Source organism: Saimiri boliviensis, chromosome 21 (genome assembly GCF_048565385.1).
Source record: "Saimiri boliviensis isolate mSaiBol1 chromosome 21, mSaiBol1.pri, whole genome shotgun sequence".
Taxonomy (NCBI): domain Eukaryota; kingdom Metazoa; phylum Chordata; class Mammalia; order Primates; family Cebidae; genus Saimiri; species Saimiri boliviensis.
Genome location: NC_133469.1, coordinates 12,801,086 through 12,827,011, shown reverse-complemented (window position 1 = coordinate 12,827,011; position 25,926 = coordinate 12,801,086). Strand labels below are relative to the sequence as shown.

The window sequence follows — 25,926 nt, the reverse complement described above, 5'->3', positions numbered from 1 at the left end:
GGTGTGCGCCACCATGCCCAGCTAACTTTTGTAGAGATGGGGTTTTGTCATGTTGTCCAGGCTGGTCTCAAACTCTTGAGCTCAAGCGATCCATCTGCCTTTGGCCTCCCAAAGTGCTCGGATTACAGGTGTGAGCCACCGGACCTGGTGGAGCAGCTGTTTTGAGTATAATCAAAGACTAAAGGAAGACTTCACATTGTTGACCTTACGTGAGAGTAGCTTCTAGCCCTGTGTGAGGTCGGGGGTGGAGATGGAAATGAGCACGCAGAGGCCTGGGAGGAGTGTGAGTGGGAAAGGCATGGATGTCAGAACCTGTGTGACCCTGGGCAAGATGCATGTCCTCTCTGGACCTCAGAGGCCTCGTCTGTAATGAGACAGTGTGGGCTGGGTCCCCCAATGGGCTTTGTCAAGATCCAGCATAGATGCATCTCCCCACCACGGAGTGAGGACAACCCGAATCTCCCGTGCTCATGCCCCCAGCTCAGCACTATCCAGACGTTGACAGGCATTGTCTCCTTTCATTCTTGCAAGAACGCTGGGCTACAGGCACCTACTACCAATGGGGAAACTGAGGCACGGGAAGTCATGGCATGGGTGGCATGATTGGGGTGGCCAGAAGCAATGGTCTGGAGAAGAGAGGTTCGCTCTGAAGTTCGGAGAATGCTACTAAAACCTCTGGCCGTCCATATACTTCGGCAAAGTGTCCTGCTCATCTCCTCTCCATTCTCTCCTTTGATCCTCACAAGAGCTCTGTGGGGTACGGGCCATGCGTGTCTTTACCCCACAGGTGAGGGTAAAGAACTGACATGCAGAGAGGGAAAGGGCTCGTCTGGGGTCAGTCAGGCAGTAAGCAACTGTCTGGGCCAGGCTCAACTCTCACTTTCTAGGGGAAAGGTCATTCCAGGCTAGCAGAGCACTCACTACCCGGCTTACCCTGGGGGGCTTCTCGTGCCTCCTGGGTTCTACAGTAGCCCTGAGAGCCTATGTAGAGGGTGGAGAGGAGCGGAAGGGAGGGCGACTTGGGACTGGCAGGTGAACAGCTGAGGAGGAAAGGGAAAAGGCCACTTCGAAATGCTAGAGGCACAGAGTCCGGAGGTTTTTGGCCTAGAATGTCTTAAAGTCCAGCCAGGGCCGGGCGCGGTGGCTCAAGCCTGTAATTCCAGCACTTTGGGAGGCCGAGGTGGGTGGATCACGAGGTCAAGAGATCAAGACCATCCTGGTCAACATGGTGAAACTCCATCTCTCCAGCTGGGCATGGCGGCGCGTGCCTGTAATCCCAGCTACTCAGGAGGCTGAGGCAGGAGAATTGCTTGAACCCAGGAGGCGGAGGTTGCAGTGAGCCGAGATCGCGCCATTGCACTCCAGCCTGGGTAACAAGAGCGAAACTCCATCTAAAAAAAAAAAAAAGTCCAGCCAGGGCCGGGTGCGGTGGCTCACGCCTGTAATCCCAGCACTTTGGGAGGCTGAGGTGGGCAGATCACATCACTCGAGGCCAGGAATTTGAGGCCAGCGTGGCTAACATGGTGAAACCCTGTCTCTACTAAAAATACAAAAATTAGCCAGACATTGTGGCGCACACCTGTAATCCCAGCTACTCAGAGGCTGAGGCAGGAGAATCACTTGAACCCAGAAGGAGTTGGACGTTGCAGTGAGCCAAGATCTTGCCACTGTGCTCCAGTCTGGGCTACAGAGCAAGATTCTGTCCCAAAAAAAAAAAAAAAAAAAAAAAGTCCAGCCAGCCCATTCTGCAGATGAGGCAAACTGAGGAAGTCCAACTGCTTAGAAATAGAAATCAGATCAGGACACACCCTTGGAGCTCTGAAATCCCAGCAGCTCCTGGGGGTAAGGTCCAGAGGCAATTAAAGGGTCACTGGGAGGGCAGAGGGCCAGAATCCATCCCAGCAGGCTGTGCCCTGGGGACAGAGGACTGTAGGGGTCTCTCCTGCCCTCCACCTCCACCCTCGTCCACCCCCCAGCACTCAGTAGTCACCAGGGTGGAATATTTTAGCACCTATAGAAAAACCGCCACAGACGGCCGTGGCAGCTGTTGCTAAGGAGACGCTCCCAAAATAGCCCCCCTCCGCCAACCTTTCCCGCTGCTGCTCCTGCTGTGGGGAGGGGAGGAGACCAGGCAGGGAGGGGGTGGCACATGAGTCCTCGCCCCAGGCTCACCCACCCACCCTGGTCCCTGGTGCCCACCCTGGCCCAAGACCTGGGCAGCCACAGGTCTATGGAAGGGCAGGAGCTGTCCCATGCGTGCCTGTGACCTCGGCCACAGTCCTCAGCTGGGGAAGAAGGTCACTCAGGTGATAGGAGATGGGGGAGAAAAAGCCCCCACACCCAGGACCCCTCAGCACACTCCCACACACACGATCACAGGTTCGCCCAGGTCTCTACATCCACTTGTGCACACCACAAGTACAATCCCACGCATGCCCACCGAGGGGTATGCACACATCCGCACAGACACATTAGATGCATGGGTAAACATATGTCACAACTACACATCCAGCTGCACACAAACACCATGAAGCCGTAAATACACGCTTTTACATCCACGTAGTCACACACCCATCCCAAATACACAGGTACACCAATAAATGCATGTCAGGCACACGGACACACACACACCCTCCTGGCACATGTACACACATATTCACAGATACACACAACTGTCCCAACACAAGCCCAGCATGTGGCATCTAAAGGGCAGTCAGTGGTGTTACCCAGTAGGCTCCGTCCAGGGTGCTGTGTCTCAGGGTTTCCAGACATCCTCACTTGGTGGAGAACTTCTACAATCCAACCACAGGGCAGAGGGTAAGGAGGAGGTGGTGGGCAGCTGGATGGAGGGCTGTGTCTCTGTGAAGCCCTCTAAGTCTGGGGCCCAGATGATGATGCCGGGTGCTCAGGAGAGCTGCCCTGAACCCACTTCTTGAAGGGGAAAGTGGAGTGGACTCTCACCTGCAGACTTGAAACCTCTGGGCATGGAGAGTTCTGAGCCCCAGGGGCTGGGGTGATAAAGAGGACAAGATGGCAACTGGGTGGCAACTGTGATGGTCTGTGGCATGCGCAAGGCACTTTCCAGCTGGTGAGCCGCTTTTCTACTCCATTATTTCACACACTTGGTAACAGCTACTCTGGTGGAGGTGTCCCCATGTCTGAGTCTCAGAGAGGAGAGAAGACTCCACGACCACACAGTAAGTTACTAGTAGAGCTGCACCCAGAATCCAACGGGTGCCGGCTCCCAGCCCCAGTGCCTTGCACGCCGCTGCACTGCACGAGTTTGGAAGGAGGCCACCGGGTGCAGGGCCCAGCTCTGCCCCTGACGAGCCCGGAGTTACTGCTTTACTGAGGGGCAGGTAGGCCCTCCATCTTCCCACCTGGAAAGCTGAGAATGAATCCCCAGGGGTGTTTTCAAGTAGGCTTGTGGCCACTGTCAGGGCTGGGGAGTGGTGTTTGCCGGATGTCCTCGGAATGCCAGCGCAAGGACTAAAGGTGGCCCAGCGGCTCCTCGTCTCTTGTGGCCAACCGCGATCTCTCTCCAGCCTCACTCTGTGGCTCCTGAATCCGGGCTCCGGGTCTTCGTTCGCGCCTCGTCACTCTGGAGACGCTGCGGGCGGCTTGCGGTTGCCGTAGGAACCTCGCCAAGGCCTCCGCGCGACGCACGACTCCAGGCGCGAAGAGCCGCGTTTTGGTCACCGAAAGACACCTGTCGCCAGCGGCGAGGGGCGGGGGCGTCGCGGCCCGGGTGATTATGCTTTCTTTTTAATTGAGGTGTAAGTTACAAATAGTACAGCGTACATTTTAAGAGTACAGCTCTGCGGAGCGCGGCGGTGGCGTAAGCCTGTAATTCGGTACTTTGAGAGGTCAAGGCGGAAGGCTCCCTTGAGTCCAAGAGTTTGAGACCAGCCTGGGCAACACAGCGAGAGCCTGTCTCTTAGAAAAAAATAACAGTGTAGTGGCATGCACCTGTAGTCCCAACTACTTGGGAGGCTGAGGCGGGAGGATGGCTGGAGCCCAGGAGTTCCAGGCTGCAATGAGCAGTGATTCTTGTCACTGCACTCCTACTCCAGCCTGAGCAACAAAGCAAGACCCTGTCTTTAAAATAATAATAATACAAACCACAGTGCTAGAAAAAATAAAAATAAATAAATAAAAAGAAGAAGGCTAGGCCCTGTGGCTCACCCCTATAATCCCAGCATTTTGGGAGGCCAAGGTGGATGGATCACAAAGTTAAGTGTTCGAGACCAGCCTGGCCAATATGGTGAAACCCTGTCTCTACTAAAAATACAAAAAAATAGCCGGGCGCGGTGGCTCAAGCCTGTAATCCCAGCACTTTGGGAGGCCGAGGCGGGTGGATCACGAGGTCAAGATTTCGAGACCATCCTGGTCAATATGGTGAAACCCCGTCTCTACTAAAAATACAAAAAATTAGCTGGGCATGGTGGCGCGGCCTGTAATCCCAGCTACTCAGGAGGCTGAGGCAGGAGAATTGCCTGAACCCAGGAGGCGGAGGTTGTGGTGAGCCGAGATCACGCCATTGCACTCCAGCCTGGGTAGCAAGAGCGAAACTCCGTCTAAAAAAAAAAAAAAAAAAAAAAAAAATTAGCTGGGCATGGTAGTGTGCACCTGTAATCACAGCTACTCGGGAGCCTGAGGCAGGGGAATCACTTGAACCCAGGAAGTTGAGGTTGCAGTGAACTGAGATCATGCCACTGCACTCCAGCCTGGGTGGCAGAGCAAGACTCTGTCTCAAAAAAAAAAAAAAGTACAGCTTGATCATTTTTTCATACCTACTCATAAAACCCGTGTTACCACTATGGTGATCAAGACATAGAAGACTTCCAGGTCTTAGAAGTCTCATATCTCCAGGAATAAACCAGTGTGGGGGGGAGATCACCATCCGAAACCCTGGAGTTGTCTGGTTTTGCCCCTCTCTGCTCTAGCAGACCCTCTTTGGGCCTCAGTTGCCTGTGAAGGGAACCAAGAAGCTGAGGTGACATGCATCCAATGGTTTACATCTTGCAAAAACGTTTTAGATACTTAGCTAACTTTAACCCAGATAATTATTGTATGAGGACAGTACTTGGTTTATACCCGGGTTAACAATGTAAACACTATAACTTGGAGACATTACCTGTGTGGTGGAGTTTGAGGTTTTAACTCAACTGTCTAACCTTGACGCTCATCTTTTCCTTTTTCCCTTCATGGGTGTCTTTGAAAGAATGATACAGACCGGGCGTGGTGGCTCACAACTGTAACCCCAGCACTTTGGGAGGCAGAGGTAGGTGAATCACCTGAAGTCAAGAGTTGGAGACCAGCCTGGCCAATATGGTGAAACCCTGTCTCTACTAAAAATACAAAAATTAGCCGGGTTTAGTGGCAGGCACCTGTAATCCCAGCTACTCACGAGGCTGAGGCAGAAGAATCGCTTGAACCCAGGAGGGGAGGCAGAGGCAGCAGTGAGCAGAAATAGCACCACTGCACTCCAGCCTGGGTGACAGAGTAAGACTCAGTCTGGAAAAAAAAAAAAAACAATATATATATATATATATATATATATATATATATATATAATATTATATATATATATATTATATTATATATATATGGCCGCGCATGGTTGCTTATGCCTGTAATCCCAGCACTTTGGGAGGCTGAGGCAGGTAGATCATGAGGTCAGGAGATTGAGATCATCCTGGCTAACACGGTGAAACCCTGTCTCTACTAAAAATACGAAAAATTAGCAGGGCATGGTGGCACACACCTGTAGTCCCAGCTACTTAGCAGGCTGAGGCAGGAGAATCACTTGAACCCGGGAGGCGGAGGTTGCAGTGAGCAGAGATCGCACCACTACACTCTACTCTGGGTCACAGGGCGAGACTCCATCTCCAAATAATAATAATACATAAATAATTAATTAAATAAAAATAAAGAATGGTACAAGTAAAATGCACTGGGGGAGCAGGCCATGTCTTATCTCCAAAACTTCGTGCAATTAGTACCTTCTACTGGGAACTCTCCACTCTTCCCCAAGCTTTTGTCTCCGAGGCAAGCTTCTACTCAGCCGCAAAAGCCACTTTAGGGCATCATTTCCCCTAAAGCCTTCCTTAACAGCAATCCTCCAAGGATTCCCTCCCATTCAGGGTGGTTGCCATTTCTCCTCTGTGTGGTCCAGTCCCTGCACAGGCACCTGCCCCGCACAGCACCAGAAAGGCTCCAGGTACAGATTGAACGCTGCACCTACGTTCAACCCGCAAGGCGCCCGATGCCCAGCTGGTCTTCAGTAAATGTGCCTGGAACTAAAACGGGAAGACGGGTTTTGAGCCTTGGTGTTTAGAACCTCTACCTCTCAGTAAAATTCGGCCCAAGCTGCCCTTGCCTTCTGCTACTCAAGATACTGACTGAGCCGGGGAAAGAGTTCCCCAAACACCTGGGGTGGAACCTCAGGGAGAGGAAGGATGGACCCACCAGCGCTCAGTTAGGAAATGGAGTCGTCTGTGCCTCTGGGCGGGCAAGACCTCAGGGGCTGCCTGGGAAGAGGGTCATTCCTTCCACATTCTCACCTAGGCCAGAGGAAGACTTGGCGCCCTCGAGGAAGCTCTAGGAAGCCCAGGACAGAGCTTTCCTTCCAGGCCCCTGCTCGGTGACATCGGATTAAGTGGAATGATTTTCTTTCTTTCTTTTTTTTTTTTTTTGTTTTGTTTTTGAGACTGAGTTTCGCTCTTATTGCCCAGGCGCGATCTCTACTCATCACAACCTCCACCTCCCGGGTTCAAGCAATTCTCTGCCTCAGCCTCCCGAGTAGCTGGGATTACCGGCACCCACCACCACGTGCGGCTAATTTTTTGGTATTTTTAGTAGAGACGGTGTTTCACCATCTTGAATAGGCTGGTCTTAAACTCCTGACCTCAGGTGATCCCCCTGCCTCAGCCTCCCAAAGTGCTGGGATTACAGGTGTGAACCACCACACCCACCCATTTAAAAATTTTTTTTTTGGTAAAACTAGGGTCTTGCTGTGTTGCCTACACTGGTCTTGTACTCCTGGCCTCAAGTGACCCCCCTGCCTCTGCCCCCCAGAGTGCTTGGATTACAGGTGTGAACCACCATGACTGGCCTACTTCTATCTTTATTTTTCCCATTTAGCAGATGAGAAAGCTGAGGCCCAGAGAGGGGACGTGGCAGGCTCAAAGCCACAGTGGCAGACCTGGGACAAGGTCCAGGCCCTGGAGTCATCCAGCTTGGGTTCCTTCCCCTCCAGCACCACCACAGTCCCTCCTCCGATAGTCTCTGGCCTTGGCCAGTTTTCCTGTGGTCTTGAGGAAATAAAGGGAAGGGGAGGATCGAAGCCCCACCCTGCGCGACACACACTGGCGGCTGCTTTCCAGGAGGACAGATGTTTTTGCCAAATGGCACATGCACGTGCTTTTCCCTGGCTTGGGGAGGAGGTGGGCGCTGAGAAGGAAATGCCAGCTGGTTGAGTAGCAAGAACTGCAGCCACACCTGAGGGATCTAAATAGCTGCTGCCTTCTCTGGGCACCGGCTGAGGGGGAGACATTTGGACAGGGCTGGAGGGGAGTGGGGAACCGAAGGGCCGTTTGGAACCTGCCACAGCCCAGGGATGAGCGCCCGGCTCCTCCTTCCAGAGGGACCTGCTCCACGCACCCACCCTCCCTGGACCTGGAGGTCCATCCCCTGCAAAATGGAACTCTGAAGGCCTCTGAACCACGTGCCTGTTGATGGAAAGAACCTGAGTAACATGCCTGGCACCCAGATGCTCAATGCTTGATGGCTATTGTGATCACCACCTCCCCGCCAGGGCAGGAGGCCCCGCTGCTGAATCTTTGACAAATAAGCTCCCACTCCCTGCTCACCCACCTCTTGTGATAGGGAGCTCATCACCTACCTCCCATGGCAACCCACAGTGTAAGGTGATGATTTCATGGCAGACTATGTGTTGGAATCTGGGGTCCAGGTCTACTTAGTGTCTGTGTGACCTCAAGCAAATTATTGAGCCTCCCTGCCTCGATTTCCTTGTGGTAACCTGAGAGTGAGGCCAGGGCTTCCTCACAGTGTCGTTTAGATTAGCGCCTTTGGAATCCCCAGGAGATTCGTGTGCACCTCAGAGTCTGATTCACCCTGGAATGCCTGTGGAGGGGCTGCCATTCAGCCTTCCCAAGAAGCGGTAGCAATGCTGCTGGCCTTTGGACTGCATTCGGTGTCTCAAAGGACTGCTTCAGCAGGGCGTGGTAGCTCATGCCTTTAATCCCAGCACTCCAGGAGGCCAAGGCAGCCGAATCACCTGAGGTCAGGAGTTTGAGAACAGCCTGGCCAACATGGTGAAACCCTGTCTCTACTAAAAATACAAAAATTAGCCTGGCATGGTGGCAGGCACCTGTAATCCCAGCTACTCGGGAGACTGTGGCAGGACAATTGCTTGAACCCAGGAGGCAGGGATTACAGTGAGCCAAGATTTCGCCACTGCACTCCAGCCTGGGTGACAGAGCAAGGCTCCGTCTCAAAAAAAAAAAAAAAAAAAAAAAAAGGACTGCCTTTCTTTCTCTGGGAGTTAAAGTAAGGGGGCTTAGGGGACCATAGAAGGGTTTTTATCACAGAAATAGAGCTGGGCATAGTGACTTATGCCTGTAATTCCAGCACTTTGGAAGGCTTTGGCAGGCAGATGGCTTGAGTACAAGAGTTCAAGACTAGCCTAGGCAACATAGTGAGACGCCATCTCTATTTAAAAACATGTATCATGGAAAAGCCTCTCTGGTTATCTGTGGCAGGAGGTCAGTTATTTAGAGACAGATGAGGGCCCTGAGTGGAAGGAGGGCTTACTCAGGTCAAGGAGGAGAGGGTAAGGGCTCTCAACTCATCTGATCCACTCTTTCAGATGCAGAGACTGATGGCCAGAGAGGGTGGCAGGCCTGCTCAGGCCACACAGCTCTGGAAGTTCTCCCTCCCGCCAGGGGCCCTTTACTCCCCACGCTTCCTACCGCTCAGCCCTCCGGGGTCTCTGCTGACCTGTGTGTCCCTGTGTAACATCCTAGAACACCCAGAAGAGGGAGGCACAAACGAAGGCCCTGGATCTTTCTGACCAACTTGACCTTTTTCCTACGGGGTGAGAAAATTGAGACTCAGGCTGCTGAGTGGTGCCATTACCATTGTCCACCTGCAGCAAGGTCAGGTTCCAATGGTGTGGACATCCAAGTTAACAGGCAAAGGTGGGAAGTCTGCTTCTGGCTCTTCCCCCTCCCCATCCCAAGGAGGGAGCTGCAGCTCAGGGAGAATGAGGACAATAGCAGGCGGCCCTACAGGGTGCTTCCACGTGCTGGCTCCTGCCAAGCGCTGGCACCAGTGTTATGAGGTCTGTGTACAGATGAGGAAACTGAGGCAGAGGCAGGGGCTCGGTGGCAGGCCTCTGGTTTCTGCGGAGGGAAGGCCCAGGACACTTGGGGAGTGGGCAGCATGGGTCGTGGCGGGCACTCGGCGCACAGCGGCAGCCGGGCGCCGACCAGAAGACCCCCACCCACGTGGCCGGGCCCGGCCGCCCAGCCCGGGAGCCAGGCGCTGGGATGGGCGAGAGGCGGGATCTCCAGGCCGCGCCGCTTCCTGGCTCCCCACCCTGCGCCGGCTGCCGCCCTGGCCACGTCACCGCCCGGCCAAGAGTGCGCGGGCGGCGGCGCGGCGGGTGAGAGCACGGAGCTGGGAGGCACAGGCCGGGCCCTGGGGCACCGAGAGACCGGGACCAGGGACGTGGCAGCCGCCCTGCCCGCCAGAAAGTTTCCTTGAAGTTTGCTGGGCGCGGGCCTGCGACCGACGGGCCGGACCATGAACGTGTTCCGAATCCTCGGCGACCTGAGCCACCTCCTGGCCATGATCTTGCTGCTGGGGAAGATCTGGAGGTCCAAGTGCTGCACGGGTGAGGGGCGCCGGGCAGGGAGGTGCGGGACCCCCTCTCCGGCCAGCCTCATGTCCCTGGGTGCCAGGCAGGGCGCTCCACCGGGTCTGCTCAGGGCGGGGGTCCTTGAAACTTTGCAGAGCTCCACTTCCAGAAACAAAGTAAGGTTGTATAAAATCAAAGGAGGAAGACTCCTCGGGATGATGGGAGGAGGGTGGGTTTGTGCCTTCACTGACGACCCCTCATTTTGGCAGTGTCACTGCTGGTTGGAAGAGGGGGGACATGAGGGAGGTGAAGACCCCTCCCTCCCCACAGTTACACCCATTGTTTCCTCCACTCTCACTTGAGAGGAGAAAGGGGTGTGCACACAGGAAGTGCCCCTGGTTCTCAAGGTCTTCTCCTCCCTGCGCCTTCCCAGACCCCACCTCACCCCCTAAACTGAGCCCTCGTCCCTCCCTGGCCAGCAGGTGGGGCACTGGTGGCTGTGATGTGGCAGGAGGGCACCATAGGTGGGCATGGAGCTGCTGCTGAATGGAACCCCGGGGAGGGCTGAAGGAGGCCCCTGTTTGCATTCTGGCTGCCCTGCTGGGGGTTTGGAGAAGCTTTGAGGCTGGAACTCCTGATCACCAAACAGATCCAGAGCCACCAAAAGCTGCGAGCGTCTCCCGCAGCCATCTTTGTCCACCGGTGTCCTGGTGGTGCTTACCCTGTACCTGGCACTGGGTGTGCGGATGCAGGCATGAGCTCAGGCTCCTGGGGGGCTGAGGAGACAGAGAGTGGGCCCCGAAGGTCCGGTGCAAGGAGCAGGTCGGGGCTGGTCCTGGAGGATGGGCAGGTGTCAACCCAGCAAGCGTGTGCTGTGGAGGGCTCCGGGAACGCAGAGACACGGAAGTCACCAAGCACGGGGCATGCCCCTGGAAGGGTGGGCAGCCAGATTCGGGGTGGTCTGGAGGGAGATGAGCCCAGGAGGGAGGGTGGTCCAGATGTGAAAGGGCTTTTTCTGTCAGGCCAGGGAGTGGGGACTGGGGAGCCCATCACGGTTTGGGAGCAGGGGAGGGGACTGGAAGGGGCCTGAAGCAGGTCGCTTTGGAAGCTTTGGGAGAGAAGGCACAGAGAGCAGGGGCAGGTTTGGCAGGGTGGGGTCAAGCGGAGAGAGTGGTTCTAGGCCTGGAGGCGGTTTGGGTTTGGGCTCTCGGGAGAGAAAGGTGGTGTGTCTCTTCAGGTTCTTCCTCAGGGAAGGTGGCTGGGAATGCTGGGTGGGGGGATCGGGAGCAGCATCAGCTCCGACCTGTCCCTGCACTTTTGCAGAGGGCCCTGAACAGAATGACCAAGAGGGAACACTGTTGGGCCAGATGCAGTGGCTCACGTCTGTAATCCTACCACTTTGGGAGGCCGAGGCTGGCGGATCACAAGGTGAGGAGTTTGAGACCAGCCTGACCAAAATGGTGAAACCCCCATCTCTACTAAAAATACAAAAATTAACTGGACGTGGTGCCGTGTGCCTGTAATCCCAGCTACTTGGGAGGCTGAGACAGGAGAATTACTTGAACCTAGGAGCCGGAGGTTGCAGTGAGCAGAGATTGCACCACTGCATTTCAGCCTGGGCAACAGAGCGAGACTCTGTTTCAAAAAAAAAAAAAAAAAAAGAAGAAGGGATGCTGTTACCTGGACCGCTGTCTGCCAAACACTGCTGGGCACCTGCCAAACACTGCTGGGCACCCGGAATGCAGGCCGGACATCAGAGGCCCAGCCCCGGTGGAGCTGACTTTTTTTTTTTTTTTGAGACAGAGTTTCACTTTGTCCCCAAAGCTGAAGTGCTGTGGCATGATCTTGGCTCACTGCAACCTCCGCCTCCCAGGTTCAAGCAATTCTCCTGCCTGAGCCTCCAACTAACTGGGACTACAGGTGTGTGCCATCATACTCAGCTAGTTTTTGGATTTTTAGTAGATACAGGGTTTCACTATGTTGACCAGGCTGATCTCAAACTCCTGGCCTCAAGTGATTTGCCCGCCTAGACCTCCCAAAAGTGCTGAAAATACAGGTGTGAGCCACTGTGCCCAACTTTCTTTCTTTCTTTTCTTTTTCTTTCTCTTTCTTCCTTCCTCTCTCTCTCTCTCTTTCTCTTTCTTTCTTTCGACAGAGTTTTGCTCTATCCCCTAGGCTAGAGTGCTGTGGCCCAATCTCAACTCACTGAAATCGCCACATCCTGGGTTCAATCTATTCTCCTGCCTCAGCCTCCCGAGTAGCTGGGATTACAAACACCCACCGCCACACTCAGCTAATTTTTCTATTTTTAGTAGATATGGGGTTTCGCCATATTAGCCAGGCTGGTTTCAAACTCCTGGGCTCCAGTTACAGGTGTAAGCCACCAAGCCCGGCCAAGTGGTGGAGCTGACTTTCTAGTGGTAGGAAGCCATCAATAAACAATAGTCATAGGAAACTGGGCAAATGACATGGTTTGTTAGGGGTCATAGTGAGTACTGTGGGATCAGAAAAAGGGCAGCTGGGTGGCAGAGATGGGCCTGTGTGCGCGCAGAGAGAAGTCAGAGGTGAGGTGCCTGGATGGAGGCAGGGCCTGGGGTGACCTCAGCAGACCCAGCCCCAAAGACCAGAGACTTGGGCTTCACTCTCGCTCCTCCCTTGACTCGCTGTGTGACCCTGGGCCTCGGTTTTCCCGTTTGTCAAGTGGGAGTGAGGGCTGCCCCTGGCAGTGGGCCCCCCCTGTGCTCAGTGAACCCCGAAGGGACTCCGGCCAGTCCAGGCTCACATTGTCCTATGTGTCCTGGGTCTCCATGTGCAGCTTCCTTTGGTGGAAATGATTCATTGTTTTCAAAAGTGTAAAAGTGATTGTGCTCAAGATCAGCAGGGGGCTGGGCATGGTGGCTCATGCCTGTAATCTCAGTAGTTTGGGAGGCTGTGATGGGTGGATCACCTGAAGTCAGGAGTTCGAGACTAGCCTGATCAACATGGTGAAACACTGTCTCTATTGAAAATACAGGGCCGGGCACGGTGGTTCAAGCCTGTAATCCCAGCACTTTGGGAGGCCGAGACGGGTGGATCACGAGGTCAAGAGATCGAGACCATCCTGGTCAACATGGTGAAACCCCGTCTCTACTAAAAATACAAAAAATTAGCTGGGCATGGTGGCACGTGCCTGTAATCCCAGCTACTCAGGAGGCTGAGACAGGAGAATTGCCTGAACCCAGGAGGCGGAGGTTGCGGTGAGCCGAGATCGCGCCATTGCACTCCAGCCTGGGTAACAAGAGCGAAACTCCGTCTCAAAAAAAAAAAAAAAAAAGAAAGAAAGAAAATACAAAAAAATTAGCTGCGTATAGTGGCGGTGCCTATAATCCCAGCTACTCAGAGGGCTGAGGCAGGAGAATCACTTAAATCTGGGAGGCAGAGGTTGCAGTGAGCCAAGATCTCGCCATTGCACTCTACCCTGGGCAACAAGAGCGAAACTCTGTCTCAAAAACAAACAAACAAACAAACAAAAAAACAGAAACAAACAAACAAACAAACAAACAAAAACGCCAGGCGCAGTGGCTCACACTTGTAATCCCAGTACTTTGGGAGACCAAGGCAGGCAGATTACAAGGTCAAGAGATCAAGACCAGCCTGGCCAACATGGTGAAACCCCGTCTCTACTGAAAATACAAAAATTAGCTGGGCGTGGTGACGCATGTCTGTAGTCCCAGCTACTCGGGAGGCTGAGGCAGGAGAATTGCTTGAACCTGGGAGGCGGAGATCTCAGTGAGCTGAGATCGAGCCACTGCACTCCAGCCTGGCCACAGAGTGAGACTCCGTCTCAAAAACAAAAAAAAAAAAAAAAAAAAAAGAAAGAAAATCACCAGGGTTCCCAAAGTGCTAAGGAAAATGTGAGTGAAACCTGGGGGTCTGGCAGGCTGAGGATGAAGAGAAGAGAGGAACAGGGGAAGGCCCAGTGGGTGGCCAGACGTCCCCGACCAGGGCCACCTCCCAGACCATCCTACGTGGGGCTGAGGGCTTCTCTGGCAAAGTCTGTGTGTGGGCTCAGTAAGATGAACATCAGGCCATCCCAGAACTGGCCTCAGGTCAGTATGGCCTCCCCCAGTGGGGTTCATCACCCACTACCAGCCCCACTGTCACACTCACCCCAGCAAGTGCAAATGCGCTCATGCCAGACCCCAAGGAGGGACTCAGGTTCTCACTGAGCCCTATGTATTCCTCACTTCAGTCCTGCTGCTCTTCATGAAGGCCATTTGGCAGGTGAGGAATTGTGAGACCCAGGCTCGCCCTAAGGCCAGCACGTTCTTCAGAATGGTAGGGACTTCAGGGGTATTCTTCCTTCCTCATTAAAAATGTTCCCCCAGGATGGGTGCAGTGGCTCACGCCTGTAATCCCAGCACTTCGGGAAGCCGAGGCAGAAGGATCACTTGAGCCTAGGAATTTGAGACCAACCTGGGCAACACAGCAAAACCTTGTCTCCAGAAAAAATATAAAAATGAGCCGAGCGTGGTGGTACGTGCCTGTAGTCCCAGCTACTCAGGATGCCAAGGTGGGAGGATCACCTGAGCCTGGGGAGGTTGAGACTGCAGTGATCTGTGATCATGTCACTGCACTCCAGCCTGGGTAACAGAGACCCTGTCTCACACACAAACAGTTTTTTTAAAGTTCTCCCATCCTCAAATGTCTGGAACCAGAGAAGTGGTTAGGGAAGGCACAGTTCAGAGGGTACAGTGGAACAGACCCTGAATCAGACAACACAGTAGTTCCCCTTATCGATGGAGGATAAGTTCCAAGACCACCAGTGGATGCCTGAAACCACGGGTTAAACCAAATCCTAGATACACTGTTTCTTCCATCTGATAACCAAGACTACTTGATGGGCACGGTGGCTGACACCTGAAATCCCAGCACTTCGGGAGGCTGAGGCGGGCAGATCACTTGAGGTCAGGACTTCTAGACCAGCCTGGCCAACAAGGTGAAAACCCATCTCTCCTAAAGGTGCAAAAATTAGCCGGGCATGGTGTGTTTTTAATTACAGGCTAATGACGTGTGCCTGTAATCCCAGCTACTCCAGAGGCTGAGGCAGGAGACTCACTTGAACCTGGGAGGTAGAGGTTGAAGTGAGCTGAGATTGTGCCACTGCACTCCAGCCTGGGTGATAGAGTAAGTTTCTATCTCAAAAAAAAGTGGCCAAAAACAGTAAGGAGCATGACAACAAAGTGCACCATGGATTCCTGGATGGAATCCAGGAATGGAAAAAGGGCAGCTGTGGGAAAACCAGTGAAATCAGAATAAAGCCTGGAGTTCAGTTAACAGTGCTCTACTGATGTCAATTTCTTTGTTTTGATAGAGTACTCACCTTAAATACAATGTTAACATTAGAGGAAGCTGGATATATGTGCGCTCTTCATACTGTCTTTACAACTCTGCTGTAAATTTAACATTCTTTCAAAATAAAAAGTTAAAAAAAGAAAGAGACCAAAGCAGGTCAAGAAACAGCATGAAGGCTGGGCGCAGTGGCTCAAACCTGTAATCCCAACCCTGAGAGAACAAGGTAGGAGGATCACTTGGGCCCAAGAGTTTGAGACCAGGCTGAGCAACATAGTGAGACTCTGTCTCTACAAAAAAAAAAAAAAAAAAAAAAAAAAAAAAAAAAAAAAATCCGGGCTGATGGTTTGTGTCTGTAGTTCCCAGCTACTCTGGAGGCTGAGGTAGGAGGATTGTTTGAGTCCAGGAGATCGAGGCTGCAGTGAGCTATGATTGCACCACTGGACCCCAGCCTGGGAGACAGAGTAAGACCGGGTCTCTAAAAAGAAAAAATAAAAAAGGAAGAAATAGCATGGCAAGTATGAACCCATTTTTGTCACCTCAATGCATCCATGTGCACCATGTGTGTACACACAGATGTCATGTGTGTACATGTTCACAAAGATCTGGAAGGATGAACGCTGGGGCTTTGGGATATTTTTGTCTTTCCATCTTTTATATTGTCTGATTTTTGTATTGCAAAGAGTAAATTTAGGCATACATTTTATAACTAGAAAAAAGGCTTTTTGGCTGGGTGCATTACAGGGTCATGCGTGTAATCCCAGCACTTTGGGAGGCCAAGGCAGGCAGATGATCTGGGGTCAGGAGTTCAAGACCAGCCATGGCCAACCTGGCAAACCCCCAACTCTACTAAAAATTCAAAAATTAGCCGGGCATGGGGGCAGGTGCCTATAATCCCAGCTACTCAGGAGGCTGAGGCAGGAGAATCACTTGAACCTGGGAGGCGGAGGTTGTGGTGAGCTGAGATCACGCCACTGTGGTTCAGCCTGGGTGACAGAGTAAGACTCCGTCTCAAAAGAAAAAGAAAAAAGGCTTTTTAAGTCTTACACTTTGAAAAATGAAATAGAATGCACCCCCCACCAGCCCTGAGGCTTCCTCTGCCTGCTCCGGTCTCCTTGGTGAATCAACACCTTGTAAAGTCAGTGAGTTGTTCTCCCTAAGACTGAGCTTTGGGCCTTGTCAGTGGAACTCTGGGGGTGGAGTGAAGAGAGCCTCAACACCCCCCACCAAGCCCGACTCACACCACCCCCGACATCCTCCCCAGAGCAAGAGCCCAGGCAGGCACACGCAGGGGGACTGGGAACTCGGTGTTCGTGTCTTTATTTGGAGACTGGGAGACAGATTACAGCTTAATGAGAGGAACAATGACTCAAGTGATCTGATGGGAATGGTGAGCTTCCTGGCCCTTAGGGAGTGACCGTGCCCGGGACAGGAGGTCTTCGCTGAGTGGGAATGGACACTCTGGAGGCCTCCCAAGCTGCAAGCTGTGCACTTTCTTGAGGGTGGGCAGGCTTAGGCTCATTGTCTCCTGTCTACCCTTGGCCACAGGCATCTCTGGGAAGAGCCAGATTCTGTTTGCTCTCGTCTTCACCACCAGGTACCTGGACCTGTTCACCAACTTCATCTCTATCTACAACACAGTAATGAAGGTGAGGGGTGGGGTGACGGTCAGCGGGAGTCTGGGGGGGTGTCATCAAGCCCCCACAAACTGTGAGTTTGCCTGCTTGGAAATTCAGCCTGTGGAGCCAGGCCAACCTGGGTTCAAATCCTGACTTTGCTGTTTAGTGGCTGCAAGACCTGTCTTGGGCAAGGCCTCTGGTCTCTTTGCATGTCGATGTCCTCATGTAAAAATGAGGCCAATACCTGTACTTAGCTCAGACGGTCTGGTTGGGAACATTAAATGAGATAATAAATGTAAATGTAGGCCAGGCGTGGTGGCTCATGCCTGTAATCCCAGCACTTTGGGAGGCTGTGGAGGGTGGATCACCTGAGGTCGGGAGTTCGAGATCAGCCTGATCAACATGGAGAAACCCCATCTCTACTAAAAATACAAAAAAATTAGCCGGGCATGCTGGCAGGCACTTGTAATCCCAGCTACTTGAGAGGCTGAGGCAGGAGAATCACTTGAGCCTGGGAGGTAGAGGTTGCAGTGAGCCAAGATCACACCATCGCACTCCAGCCTGGGCAACAAGAGCAAAACTCCATCTAAAAAATAAATAATTTAAAAAATGTCAATGTAAAAAAAAGTCTGCCATATATATATATATGTGTATATATATATTTTTTTTCGAGACGGAGTTTCGCTCTTGTTACCCAGGCTGGAGTGCAATGGTGCGATCTCAGCTCACCACAACCTCCGCCTCCTGGGTTCAGGCAATTCTCCTGCCTCAGCCTCCTGAGTAGCTGGGATTACAGGCACGCGCCATCATACCCAGCTAATTTTTTGTATTTTTAGTAGAGACGGGGTTTCACCATGTTGACTAGGATGTCTCGATCTCTTGACCTCGTGATCCACCCGCCTCGGCCTCCCAAAGTGCTGGTATTACAGGCTTGAGCCACCGTGCCCGGCCAGTTTTTGGTATTTTTAATAGAGACAACGTTTTGCCATGTTGCCCAGGCTCGTCTCAAATCCCTGGGCTCAAGCGATCTGCCTGTGTCAGACTCCCAGTCCCAAAGTTCTTGAATTACCATGCCCAGCTAGGAGTCTTTTTTTTAGACGATGTCTCTCTCTGTCACTAGGTTGGAGTGCGGTGGTGCGATCTTGGCTCACTGCAGCCCCTGACTCCCAGGTTCAAGTGATTCTTCTGCCTCAGCTTCCTAAGTAGCTGGGATTACAGGCACGCACCACCACGCCTGGCTAATTTTCGTATTTTTAGTAGAGACAGGGTTTCTCCATGTTGGTCAGGCTGGTCTCAAACTCCTGATACCATGATCTGCCCACTTCAGCCTCCCGAAGTGTCAGTGGTGAGCCACCACACCTGGCCAATTTTTGTATTTTTAGTAGAGCCAGCGGTCTGCCATGTTGGCCAGGCTAGTCTCGAACTCTTGGCTTAAAAGGATCCTCCCGCCTCGGCCTCCCAAAGTGATGGGATTACTGGCATGAGCCACGGTGCCCAGCTAGGAGTCTTATTTCTAAGGAAGAAGGGTTCCACGAGGGGAATTCTATCTTGCAGGGCTATTGAGAAAATTACATGAGATAACACACAGCACCTAGAAAATATTTAACCAAGTGAGTTGTCTTTCTCCTCCATATCAGAGACATCCCTTTGAGATTTCAGGCATCTTGTTACTAGTTGGTAGAATGGAGGCTGCTGTTACTTGTGGGGTGCTGGAGTCATTCAGATTTAGTGAACTTGAATCTGAGGACTGGAAATCACCATCTGCTTCTATTCACACATGGATCAAACATCACCTGCTTAAGTTCATTTCTCAGCCCAAGTCAGCCTTGGGGATTCCTGGCAGAGACAGCAGACTCAGCCCTTGGCATAGCTGAATGAGGTCTAGGAAGCTCAAAGAGGCTAGTTTTTACATTTATCAAATGAAAAAGTGATCATCTCATTCACTTATATGTTTTGTGCCAGGCACTGAGTTAGGAGCTGGAGATTAAGAGGTAGACCCTGCCATGGAGTCCTCTCTTGAGGAGTGGGAGACAGACTTGTACAGAGACATTTACAGAGCATGTGATCATGGGATAAAATGAACATATGGAGCTATGGCAGCAGTGTGCCCCTCATTTGAGTGAGAAAAGACTGTCTTGAGGAAACAATTCCAGTCTTAAAGTACAAATAGGAGTGCTCTAGGCCAGTGTGGTCCCATTCAGGCAGCATCAGCGTCACCTGGGAACTTGTTAGAAATACGAACTCTCAAAAAAAAAAAAAAAAAGGAAGGAAGAAAAGAAAATTGAAGTCTCAGGTCAGGTGCGGTGGCTCACGCCTGTAATCCCAGCACTTTGGGAGGCCGAGGCAGGTAGATCATGAGGTCAGAAGATTGAGACCATCCTGGCTAGCACTGCGAAACCCTGTCTCTATGAAAAATACAAAACATTAAACAGGCATGGTGGCAGGTGCCTGTAATCCCATCTACTTGGTAGGAGGCTGAGGCAGGAGAATCACTTGAACCCGGGAGGCAGAGGTTGCAGAGCCAAGATTGAGACACTGCACTCTAGCCTGGGCAACAAGGGTGAGACTCTGTCTCAAAAACAAAACAAGACAAAACAAAACAAAACAAAACATACAAACTCTCAGGCCTATCTAGACCTATGAAATCAAAAGCTCTTGAGGCAAGGGAAGAGGCAGCATCTGTGTTTTGATGCACACTCTTGAAAACTGCAGGACTGTAAGGTTGGCGGCCATATCAAAATGAAATCATTATATGCTAGAGGATAGCTACTATGATTAGAAGGAGAACTTTTCTGAAGGAGCAATGGTCAGTTAATTCAAGGGATGTTAGCAGGCACGTAAGTAGTCCCAGCTACTTGGCAGGCTGAAGCAGGAGGATCACTTGACCCCAGGAGTTTGAGGTCAGCCTGGGCAACAAAAACAACAACAACAAAAGGCTGGATGTGGTGGCTCACGCCTGTAATCCCAGCAGTTTGGGAGGCCGAGGTGGGAGGATCACCTGAGGTCAGGAGTTTGAGACCAGCCTAACCAGCATGGTGAAACCCTGTCTCTACTAAAAATACAAAAATTAGCTAGGTGTGGTGGCACATGCCTGTAATGCCAGCTCTCAGGAGGCTGAGACAGGAGAATCACTTGAACCTAGGAGGTGGAGGTTGCAGTGAGCCAAGATCATGCCATTGCACTCCAGTCTGGGCAACAAGAGTGAAACTCCTTCTCAAAAAGAAAAGAAAAGAAAGAAAAAGACACTAGTCCTTGTGGAAGAATGCTCTGAAGTCACTGATGCATATCCAGGAAATTGTTTTAAAATTGTTTCAATTCCAGAGCCCTGGAATGCCACTGGTAAATCCCCTGAAATATAGACTAATCCTGTTTTCCCTAATGCTCCACAAATGGAGGGGACGACCAGGGCACCTTTGACTCTTCATGGTAGCACCATCAGTCCCAGTTAGAAGCATGGAATTATTTAATGAAAGGGTCATTAACTTTAAATTCTAGGCCATTGGACCCAAGAGAAATTGCAAACACATTTAACCTCTTCATGTTACGTTACGGCAGAACACTGCTCCTTAGGTTTGGTAGGCTTGGAGCCTAGTAAACAGGCCGGGAAATGACTTCATAGATTCCCATGTCTCTCTCCCTTTTTAGGTGGTTTTTCTACTCTGTGCCTATGTCACAGTGTACATGATATATGGGAAATTTCGTAAAACTTTTGACAGTGAGAATGACACATTCCGCCTGGAGTTTCTTCTCGTCCCAGTCATTGGCCTTTCCTTCCTTGAGAACTACAGTTTCACTCCGCTGGAGGTAAGGGAAGGGACTGAGTATCAATTCTCAAAGGGAATTAAGCCTAGACCCTGGGCTTGCCTTCTGCTTACAACTGTGACCTTGACTCATGTATTCTTCAGTTTTAAGTTTAGAAGAAATTGACAAGCTATTTACAATGCTTTACTTGAAAATGGGCACAGCTAAATAGTCATGATGTCCGTAAACCAAGCAGGCATCACAGCCCTATTTCTGGCTGTTGAGACCTTCTGACCTTCTGTTCAATAGATGATTAGCAAATACCTGGAGCACAGTCTGGGCCCAGAAATTTTAACTCAGTAAGTCTGGACTGTGGCCCATGAATCTGCAGGCAACAAGCATCTTGGGAGATTCTGATGCTGGTGTTTATGGACAAGACTTTTCTTTTTTTTTTCTTTGATACGGAGTCTTGCTCTGTCCCCTAAGCTGGAGTGCAGTGGCATGATTTCGGCTCACTGCAACCTCCTCTTGGGTTCAAGTGATTCTTGTGTCTCGGCTTCCTGAGTAGTTGGGACTACAGACACGTGCCACCACACCCAGGTAATTTTTGTAGTTTCACCATGTTGGCCAGGCTAGCGTCCAACTCCTAACCTCAAGTGATCCATCTGCCTTGGCCTCCCAAAGTGCTGGGATTACAGGTGAGCCACTACACCTGGCAACATGACTACATTTTAAGAAACTGTGGCTTTGGTTATGATTTTATACTCTAAAACTAACATTTAAAAATTGTTTTTGGCCGGGTTTGCATGCCTGTAGTCCCAGCTACTCGGGAAGGTGAGATGGAAAGATCGCTTAAGCCCAGGAGGTCAAGGCTGCATGCAGCAAGCTGTGATCATGCCACTGCACTCCAGCCTGGATGACCGAGCAAGACCTTGCCTTTAAAAAATAATTTTAAGAAGGCCAGGTGTGGTGGCTCACGCCTGTAATCCAAGCACTTTGGAGGCCAAGGTGGGCGGATCACCTGAGGTCAGGAGTTCAAGACCAGCCTGCTGACCAACAAGGTGAAATCCCATCTTTAAAAAAATAATGAAAATAGTTTTCTATAGAAATGCTCATGCTACACTGTGAAAAAAAGCAGTGTACTGCACAATCTTTCAAAAATTATAAAGAAAAACCTTATATTTACCTAGTAGAGATGGAAGGCTACACTGATTAAAATCTAATTTTCATTGAGTACCTTTTTCCCCCTTACTGTACGTTCCCCAGCAAGCCATTGTTTTAGAAATTACATTTTAAGAAAATAGGTCCCTTCTAGTTTTGTTCAGTAGCTGGCTACTCTCTCTTTGGCTCAGATCCTCTGGACTTTCTCTATCTACCTGGAATCAGTGGCTATTCTGCCCCAGCTCTTCATGATCAGCAAGACTGGAGAGGCTGAAACTATTACTACTCACTACCTGTTCTTTCTGGGTCTGTACCGGGCACTCTACCTGGCTAACTGGATCAGACGGTACCAGACTGAGAATTTCTATGACCAAATCGCAGTGGTGTCTGGAGTAGTACAAACCATCTTCTACTGTGACTTCTTCTACCTGTATGTGACCAAAGGTAGGTACTGGGTTAACAGCAATGATGCTGGCACTGGCCTAAAGAGTTACTCATCCATTCACTAAGCATTCTGGCAGATACAGAGGTGAACAGAGTCTCTGCCATTTACGGTGCTTGTGTTCTAATGCAAGAAGACAAATGCCATAAAAACTGCAAACCAATAGGTTATGTGTACTGTGCAAGTCAGCTGTGAGATGACATTTGACAGAATATTTGGTTAATAGTGAAAAACATTCCAGAACTTACTACAAGCCCCAAAGCAACAACCAGCTTGGTGAGGTGGACAAAAAGGCTAGTGGGGTCAAAATCTATAAACCTGGAGATAACAGGTCAACCAAGACCAGTTCACATAGCTGAGGGTATCCAACCTTTTGGCTTCCCTGGCCCACACTGGAAGAATTGTCTTGGGCCACACAAAATACACTGATAGCTTATTAGCTTTAAAAAAAAAATTGCGGGCCGGGCGCGGTGGCTCAAGCCTGTAATCCCAACACTTTGGGAGGCCGAGGCGGGTGGATCACGAGGTCAAGAGATCAAGACCATCCTGGTCAACATGGTGAAACCCCGTCTCTACTAAAAATACAAAAAATTAGCTGGGCATGGTGGCACGTGCCTGTAATCCCAGCTACTCAGGAGGCTGAGGCAGGAGAATTGCCTGAACCCAGGAGGCGGAGGTTGCGGTGAGCCGAGATCGCGCCATTGCACTCCAGCCTGGGTAACAAGAGCGAAACTCCGTTTCAAAAAAAAAAAAAAAAAAAATCGCAAAAACCTCAGTTTTAAGAAAGTTTACAAATTTATGTTGGGCCACAAAGCCATCCTGGGCCATGGGTTGGATAAGCTTGACACAGCATCTCATAGGTCAGGGTAATGGGTTTGCACTATTATGATTGCCAAGGTCATTTAAAAACCCAACCCATGAGCTGCTATGTAGGGTAAAAAGCAGAGTACAGTGACTAGCTATGGGGCAGTTGAAGTTGTTCAAGAAAAAGGCTCTAGGTGGAGAGATGTGGACACAAGTGCTGGGACTTTAGAGGGACTGTTGATAGATTGCATGAGAGGTACAATAGACAAACTGAGGCCAACTGCTAAGTTTACAGTGGAGGGAGGGGCATCAGTAACCAAAATGGGGATCAGGAAGTCCACAGTCAACCGGAGATGAAGATTCCCCCTTTAACAATGACATATAACTGTGAGCTGGTAATTAAGATACTGAGATTATGCACAGAATAAAGCAGTCCTTTCATCAGATGGTAAATTCTAATTTCATCTCCATTTTCTTCCAGTCCTTAAGGGAAAGAAGTTAAGTCTTCCAATGCCAATTTGAGGACCCTCAGAGATGGTAGACGCCTTAATTTAACAAGCACATGAAGGAAACTGAACATTCTCCTTGGTAACTTACCATTAACTTGGGATCAAATAACTAGAAAAATGCTTAGTGTGGATTTCAGCAAAGCCTGATCATCCCACCCCAGATGGCCCTTAAAGACCCATTATGAGGTCATAAAAAACCTGGGCCAACTGCACAAGTATGGTGCCTCAAAATAACTGCAACAGACCTTACCAATGAAATGGATCAAATAAATGATTGCTCTCTAAGGCCGAACGACAAGACTCATGAGAAGTCAACCCCAATCTGGAATGATGTCCCTCCTCTGTTAAAGAATGTCCCAACTAAAGAGCAGCTGAAGTATTAGAGTAGGCTCTTGTGAACTTCCACTTTCCAGCTAGATGACCCAATTTAGGTGGTCAAAATACAAAAATGACATCTAGTTTTAAGTGTGAAACTGTTATTTCATTTCCACACTGCCTTCAGGCCAGAAGCAAACCAAATTTACCAGGTTTGGCTGGAGTAGTTTTGTGCCCCACCTTTCACTTTTTTTCAAACCAAATCACTGTCTTACTAATAATGAACAGAGATATACCCAAGCCCTTACCTACAAGGTATCCTGCTAAGATGTCAACTCGAATTCTTGTATTAAGCTCAGTCAATCTCACTTCCTTTCAGTTTTAGGTGGTGCTAAGGTGATGAGTCAATCCAACATCCCCAACCTTTGTCTTGAAACAAATAAAAACTGTTTTAAGATGTCTACTATTCAGAAAATTTTTAAGCAATAAAAGCTCACACCTTATTGTCAACAGTGTTTTTATTTATACCTACAAAAAGAAAACAAGATGGTATCAAAAGGACAATTTACATACTAAGAGTAGTAACATAGCTTTCAGCATCCTGTGCCTGACATCACACATCTACAAATCTTTCAAGTCTTAATGCAACAGGAATGTTTGGAGACCAGCAGGAACATGAATAGAGCACTGATCCCAAGCAAAAGCCACTAACCTTTTAGATGAGAAGTCCACACAACGAATTGTTAGGGAGAATTGGGGAGAAGCAGCCCATTGCTTAATACATTGAAACCCTTTCCCTAAGTTGAGTTTCAACCATGAATGCAGTAACTAGCATTAAAATGATTCTTCTGCTCATGTTCTGAAGCCAACAGCAGAACCTGAATTATGAGTGACAGACATGGAGGCAGAAGAGTTAAACTCTGCTAGATTTCAGCTGTGCTCAGGCCTTAATAGCTTTTGAGGTTTGGAATTTACTGTTATTTTATGATTACCATGTCCCAGGTGGAAAAAGGGAAGCAAGCAATCCAAATAACCCTCTTGCTTGCCCAGAGACCTTTCCCTCAAACAGATGCTTTCAAGAGCTGCAAGAGAGTAGGGCATCCCTTGTGGTGGAACCTCTATGTTTAAAGAAAGAGGAAAAACAAAACAAAACCCAGTTTGGTTGTAGAAAACAATGCCCCTAACAGACTGGCCAGTGCTTACACGAATTTGGGGTGAAACACTTTGGTGTGAAAGCACAGAGCAGTTTGCCATGTTTCTTCTGTGCCTACCATCCTCCCTTGGCCTCAACTTCTGTAAGATTGGGAGGGGAGGGCAAAAAGAGAAGTTAAGAAAGAAGAAAGCGGAAAATTAAAATAAAGATGTCAGTTTTTACATGCATATATTTCAGCTTATGCTGACAACCTACCTGTATGTTGCACATTAAATCATACTTTCAGAAGCCCTCAGAAACCATCCCTCTCTCCCTAAAGAATTTTAAAATGAAAACAGTGACGAAAACCTCAAGTATTTAGGTCTTACAAATCAGCAAGCATTCAGGCCTTAGCCGAAGAATGCAGTGGAGCCTTCCACCTTTAACTGCACTGTGAATGAATACCAATTAACAGCATAAAAATTAAGTTCCATTTCAGATCCGGAAGGGGTTTCTGGGGCTGTCTTTATCCTGTTGCAGTGAACACAACAGCAGAAAATTCTTTCTGGGTCCATCTGCTCTAAAAACTATTGGTAAAACAGCATTACAATGAAGAGGATGAACTCACCGACCTTCAGATGGAGGAAAAGTGAAAAGGCCTTAGGCTTTAGTCCTCCATAACTTTTCTTAAGCACTACCTACCTGTAATAAGCTGAGTGCAAAAGGATGCCGAAGAAAATCTGCACCCAGAAGCTGTTAGAAAGCACTGCAGAGAACAGGGTATGAAGAAAACAAGAGTTCTTAATAAACCCTTAAGATTCTTTGTTCAAGGTAACTGCCAAAAGGGCAGAGTAACTGGCAAAGAGTAGCTTTGATTCTAGCTCTACACTGCATTTGCCCATTTTGAATATATTGTTTATAATTAAGATGCTTTTTACACTGCAGGTCAATACAAAAACTAGTTAGCGCATTACCAGTGAGCATTT

At 50.0% G+C, this 25,926-nt stretch overlaps 1 protein-coding gene across 2 annotated transcripts; it reads left to right on the top strand.

Moving 5' to 3' along the window:
• The first annotated feature begins 9,655 nt into the window (after positions 1-9,655).
• On the top strand, positions 9,656-25,309 carry KDELR3 (KDEL endoplasmic reticulum protein retention receptor 3). 2 transcript variants are annotated; one of them, XM_003932867.4, is made up of 5 exons: positions 9,656-9,922; positions 16,766-16,866; positions 20,482-20,640; positions 21,930-22,182; positions 23,466-25,309. In XM_003932867.4, the coding sequence occupies exons 1-5, from the start codon at positions 9,832-9,834 to the stop codon at positions 23,504-23,506; spliced, it is 645 nt and encodes a 214-aa protein (XP_003932916.1). In that variant the 5' UTR covers positions 9,656-9,831; the 3' UTR covers positions 23,507-25,309. The 2 variants fall into 2 exon arrangements, with proteins under 2 accessions (XP_003932916.1, XP_074247134.1); XM_074391033.1 differs by lacking the exon at positions 9,656-9,922 and adding an exon at positions 11,239-11,314.
• Positions 25,310-25,926: the final 617 nt, after the last annotated feature.

Bases quoted from the DNA above. Each gene is read 5' to 3' on its own strand.
- KDELR3 (XM_003932867.4), top strand. From the start codon at position 9,832: ATGAACGTGTTCCGAATCCTCGGCGACCTGAGCCACCTCCTGGCCATG. The intron at 20,641-21,929 runs GTAAGGGAAGGG...TCTTTGGCTCAG, and splicing joins ACAGTTTCACTCCGCTGGAG to ATCCTCTGGACTTTCTCTAT. The intron at 22,183-23,465 runs GTAGGTACTGGG...ATTTTCTTCCAG, and splicing joins CTACCTGTATGTGACCAAAG to TCCTTAAGGGAAAGAAGTTA.